We start from the raw sequence: 6,077 nt of genomic DNA on the forward strand, positions 1-6,077 counted from the left end.
ACAGAAGCTGTTGTCTTCAAGTTCAAATGGACTGTTTTGTCACGTTGTGTTCCTAAAAAGCAGTGTTTTCAGTTGTAGACAGCAGCAGAGGAGCAGCTCTGGTTTCTCTGTGAGCTTCAACCACAGACATTAAATATTAATGCTGTTGCAGTGATATTTTCAAATGCTTCCATTCAATTTTTTCTCAGTGTAGTTTTTTTATGTCTCTGGACGGTTCCTTCAGTATGAGGACATTTAAAAAGCAGGAAGCATTGTAAGAAAATGACTTGGAACAATGTTATCGTCTTCACATTTACACATTTAAAGGTGCAATATCCAAGTGTTCAAAACCAGTATATATATTTTTATTATGAGAATAAATAGAGAATAGAACAAGTTAACTAATGCCCCTGCCTGTGTGTATAAATAATAGAATGAGTACTGATTGGTTTGTTCTAAAGAAGTGTAGCCTTTCTATGGAGGTGGCCATGTTGAATCACTGTGTTTGTACTTAATTGTTTTTCTTGTAATATGAATTTTAACTTCTAAAATTTTGGTTGAAGTCTTCTCTGGTCTTTCTAGAGTAAACCTGAGGTTGAGCCACCATAAAAATCTTCACCACTCGTAGTTGCTTTACTTTCACATGTTAACTTCTAACTAAGGTCCAACAGGTTCTGCAGCTCCAGGTGTTAATTATTTATTGTTTTATTTATTTATGAAATTAAAAGATTGGTACAGGTTACAGGTTCAATATTATGCACCAAAATCTCAGAAAACATGTATGTAGATGTGTGCGCGCGCATACGCGTCTGCGTGTGGGTGTGTAACATCAAATCACTGCGTGCTAATTTGTGACGTCAGCAGAAACAACTGATTTTTACTTAAATCTTTTATGGACTTGAAACGGTTCTGACAAACATTCACGACTTGGTTCCATCAGGTCCAGTCACTGACAGGTGAAGAGCTGCTCACGCGGCAACGCGCACGGTAGAGCGTGCGTACTCTACGGTGCGGGTATGCGTCAGTGTTTTATGTACGCTTGTGTGTTTATATATGTGTGTGTGTGCGTGTACTCACGGTGTTCCGAAGGTCCTGCAGCGCTACGCTCATCCTGGAGCTCTATAGCCGAAAAAAGAGCGCTACCGACGGCCGCTCCTCCCGTCCATCCTCGCTGTCGCTGTCCAACAGCGGTGTCCTACTGTCGGTCTGTCCTCTCTCTCCTGTCTTTTGTCTCCGCTGCAGAACTGGAGTCTCGTCTGTCTCTCTCTCTCTCTCTCTCTCTCTCTCTTTCTCTCTCTCATTCCCTCCTCTCCTCAAGCCCCGCCCAACATCCAACCAGCCTTCTTCCTCTCACAAACAAACACACCCCGAGACACGGAACCGCGACGTCATTCACACGGACTATACGTCACCAGCAGGACCCCTATCTATCTATCTATCTATCTATCTATCTATCTATCTATCTATCTATCTATCTATCTATCTATCTATCTATCTATCTATCTATCTTTTTCTTAAATTAAATTAATAAAAGTGATAAAAGTCTGACAACATCGATTTCATTCATGTCAATCATTTATTGATTAGACATAGTTTTTATTAACGCTTAAACGTCACTTAGCATTAGCTGCATATCATTAGCTCTACGATATAATCAGATGTTTTGTTCAAATGATTAAATTTGTAATTTTTAATAATATTGCTATATAAAATATTGTAATTCATGTTAAATGTTTTAATTAATAATTAATACAATATATTTCAATGTTTCCCTCTGTTTTAATGTTATGTTAATGAGAATGTGTTGTTTTTATTATTGCTATTGAAATGCTTTTATAAGATGTCACACATTTAGCCCCAATTGACTTTACAGTGTTTATGAAAAATAAAATAAACTTCCCACTAAAAAACGGTAACATTATATTGAAATTATATTTACAACACAAAAGTGAGCATATTGTGTTTAACAACTACTATACTGTATATACTGTATATATACAGAATAGGTTGCAGCCTAATAGCCAAACATTTGTCCGTTTTGATTATACATAAAATAAAAGAAACAACCGAGTTTCTGTCCAGAATATTTGCTCAGTGCAGTGCATTAAAAAAACTAAAACAATACCAGTAATGCCCGACGAACAGATGCTTCTCAGTCATGCAGGTCATTTCAATCCTGAGACAACGTCTCCTCCCAACGTAGGTAGCGTCTTGCACTTCCCACAAACCATCTGTCTTCTCTGAGCAGGGTCCTGGACACAGTGTCCTTTGTCTTCAGGGTGTAGGTGGGCAGCTGGGCCCTCTCTGTCTCCTTCCATACATATGTACAGTAGTTATCCGGCTTCTGTAAACTACCACTCAGACCAGTCCTCAGTAAACATCTCTCTGTTGGGGCTCAGGTGTTTTTATTTGTCTCCTGCATAAACCAGTGTCAGTCTGGTTGAGTTGCAGGGTTAAAAAAACAACAGGTTATTTATAGACTCAGTGTCAGTTACAGGATCAACTGTAAATGGATCCTTATAGAAGAATCTACATATTTAGATTAAATCTTAATTTGATTTGTTCACCCTCTTCTAGTGAGATCCTGATACCTGTAGCACCAGGTTTATGGTCCAGTGGGTACTTAGGGTCAAGGAACAGATGTTGTTCAGACTGTTTAAGGTAAACTAAGCACAACCTTGTTCTTACTGTTGGTAAATCCCAGTATGAAGGAGAAGTCCTGTCCCCTCCAGGGGGTGCTAAAAGATCTTGGTCAGTTTCTTTGGTCACCACTTTTCAACATTTTTCCTATTAGTGGATATAAACATGCTAAAATGATGACAGACAAATGACACTGTCAAACACAAGGCTGAAGAACAACACCTACGGATGTGTTCAGTGAAATCAGAGTCAGAAATAGAACCTGTTTTGACCTCATTTCCTTTTCACTGGACTGAAAATTAATCCACCACCCACAGCATTACAAATCTTCCCTTACTGGAAAACAGATACAGTCTGCTGGGTTTTTGTTTGTTTATCATCACTTCCTCACAGAGAGACTGTAGAACAAGTGCAACCAGTCCACCTGGTTCAAACAGTGTCAGACTTAATCAGGGCTTTGTTCACGGCTCAGATTTTAAAATAACACTCAGAACTTTGTAACTTTGTAACGTAAGTTTCAGATTCTTGAAGCCCTTTTACAAAACTCCAGCCACAGCCAATCAGAAATGTTCTTTTTCATTGCTTTAATGAACAACAAAAACCCAGAGATGTAATTTTTCAATACTTGAAAGTACATCACCATTGCACTAAAACTATAAAAGCCCATGTATATATACAAAATTATATATGTAGTCTACAGACTAAAATATGTCTATCTTTGCATGTATAAAATAAATTATGAATTTATTTAATTATATTTTCTATTAATTGATTCTATTAAATTTCTATTGATTTTTTAAAACTCTATACTCCCCCCATCCTCCTAAGATTGTAGTCTCTTCAACGTGTGAATATCAAACCTAATTCTCAGTTCAACAAGCTATTTTAACTGCTGTTAAAACTGTTGGAAAACAACCAATCCGAGGGCGACATCTGATGGCAGACGTTGGATTTACATGACAAACTATTTTGAGCACGGACATTTAAAACATTTTAAAATCGTTGTGGGTTTGAAAGCAACACAACTATACCTGGACTCAGAGTTGTCCTCTGATTCTGTGAAGTCGATTTAAAAAGAAATTAAAAAGAAGAAAGTTCGTTTCTAATGCAGGGAGCGCAGACTATCAGACTATCTTAGTCTTTTTTATACTGTTACTTGAAAATCCATGTTACGTCACAGTAATGGTAATGGATAGATGGATAACGCACAGTCCACAGCTACTGGACCGAGACCACTGACCAAACAGGATCACACCAAACCGCAACCACACTGACCACGAGGATCCATAACAGCATGGGCTCAGATGAACATGTGATCGACGCATGCGCAGATCTTTACGTCAGTTACCTGAGATACCTGTTTCCCTCACAGTCGCTTCATAAAAGTGACATCACATAAAGTGTCCACACGTCCAAATGCTAAGCAGTCCCCTATACCCCCCCCCCCCCCCCACACACACACACACAGTGAAATTTTTGACCTTAACTGTGGTCAATCCTGCACTTAGTGTCTTTAGAAGTTCTCTACTTGGTTTCAGGTTTTGCTTCAGTACCGTAATTTTCCAGCAGAGGGCAGTAAAACATTGATCATGTTTAATGCATATCCATCAACAAGCGCAAGGACTAATAGTACACTATATCGATCCGTTTAGGTTTTTTTTTTTACAAAACCGGTGATTTTAACAAGTATTTTAACAGAACCATAGACAGTACGATGTGGCAGCAAGACTTGTGACACATTCTGCCAGACATTCAGAGTATTTGTAGTAATATTATCACCAAATTTATACGACATACATTTTTGAGTCATCAACTCTAACTTGTGAACAGGTTAAGATCTGTTATTAGAAAGAAAACAAAACAATTAGAGACATAAATGGAGAACTGTGAGGACTTGAAGCTGCAGGTGTACAAGTCAAAGCATCTGTAAAAATGGCATTTCAACAGACTGCAGAATGTAAACGTCAAGAGTAAAGAGGTGTAATCTTCTCCACCCAGGAGCTCTTTGTTCACTCCTCAGAGAAAAGGGATTCAGGAAAAGGAAGGGAGGAAGCAGCAGTGAAGAAGAGTGAGATAGAGACGAGGTAATAATCATTCAGTCGTCAGTGAAGAAGAAAAACTGCAGCTGTGATTCTGAATGACAGGGATTTTCTTTATGTTCAACTTGGCTTCAAATAAAATGAATATAAACTTTTCAGTATCTTTCAGTCGCAGGAATAAAAAATAATTTTTCACCTGCAGAGACGACAGGAAGCAGAGTCATCGTCACTACAGAAACCTGTTCACACCTGCAGATAATAAACCCCATCATCAGCTTCACCAAAGACCAAGTGTTTGGACACATCTGTTGTCTGTGTTGATTTATTACAGAGACAAAGAAAACAAGACCATTTCTATGGATGAGGTCAGAAACTATCTGGACAGAGTTATGTCACCAGATCATTGGGTCTTCACTGTGACAACGCTTCAAGATATAATACAAATCAAATTCATTAAAGTCAGTCAAAACAGAGGTGGTCTGTGTGGACATTACAGACAGTAAATAGATATTCCTTCCTAATTATTATTATTCAACAGATGATGAGTCAGCAGTTTCTGACTAATTACTAACAGTATGAGTCAAAGGTTTGAATCAGTCTGTCTTTGCCCAGATTTGAATACAAGCAATATCACGTCTCAAACCGTGACTAGTGGTTAGACTAGTTAGACAGTGTCCATCACTAGTTAGACAGTGTCCATCACTAGTTAGACAGTGTCTAACTAGTCTGTGCACAGAGGTTCTCTGATCCAGCGGCAGAACAAAGATCTGGTTCCATCTAGACACATCCGCTTCATGTGATTGCGTCACTGATTACATGCATTGTTGCATTGTTCTGCAATTGACACGTTGTTGTTTTGGGCTCAGAGCTGAACCTGGGCCACGGAGTCTTCATCCATCACTATCCAGGCTCAACAAAGACCTGGAACCAGCTGACACTCCTCAGACCTGGAGGGCCATGATAATGTCTCCACAGCAGCAGCAGCTTTGTTTCTCTGCTCTGGGATTCTGACACCCCCTACAGGGGGTTTGACCTCTGACTCCTTTAACTGCTGCTGACGTCAACGTGCTCTGTGTGTGCGTGTGGGTGGCTGAGTGGATGGCTTAAAATGTCAGCTGATTAGTCGCCTTTTCATTTTTGATGAATCGTCTTTTCAAGGTGCAACATGCCATTAGCAGCCATTCATATTCACACGCACACACACACACACATGCGCGCACACACACAGAGGAGGGAGTTAATAGGCAGAGCTCTCCTTGTTCCAGTGAAGCTTTCACTCGTAATTAAAGCTTGTTAAGGTTTATTGAAGCTGTTGAAATGCTGGCGTCTGATTGGCTACATTGATGATTGGCGAGCGAGGCTCTTTGTGCAGGTGCAGCTGTTGCTTTCTGTGAACTCCTGGAAGTTTGTTTTTCGTCA

The 6,077-nt window shown here is 39.4% G+C and overlaps 1 protein-coding gene across 1 annotated transcript in view; it reads right to left on the minus strand.

Annotated features, from left to right (window-relative positions):
• The window catches only part of LOC103378378 (endothelin-converting enzyme 2-like), a 9,055-nt gene extending 7,787 nt beyond the window's left edge, over window positions 1–1,268 (minus strand). The window contains exon 1 of the mRNA XM_025055176.1: window positions 1,057–1,268. Within this exon, the coding sequence (XP_024910944.1) occupies window positions 1,057–1,089 (33 nt within the window). The 5' untranslated portion in view covers window positions 1,090–1,268. The remainder of the gene's footprint in view (window positions 1–1,056) is intronic.
• Between the last annotated feature and the right edge of the window lie 4,809 nt (window positions 1,269–6,077).

The sequence above is a fragment of the Cynoglossus semilaevis genome, chromosome 4 (assembly GCF_000523025.1).
Source record: "Cynoglossus semilaevis isolate Cse_v1.0 chromosome 4, Cse_v1.0, whole genome shotgun sequence".
Lineage (NCBI taxonomy): Eukaryota > Metazoa > Chordata > Actinopteri > Pleuronectiformes > Cynoglossidae > Cynoglossus > Cynoglossus semilaevis.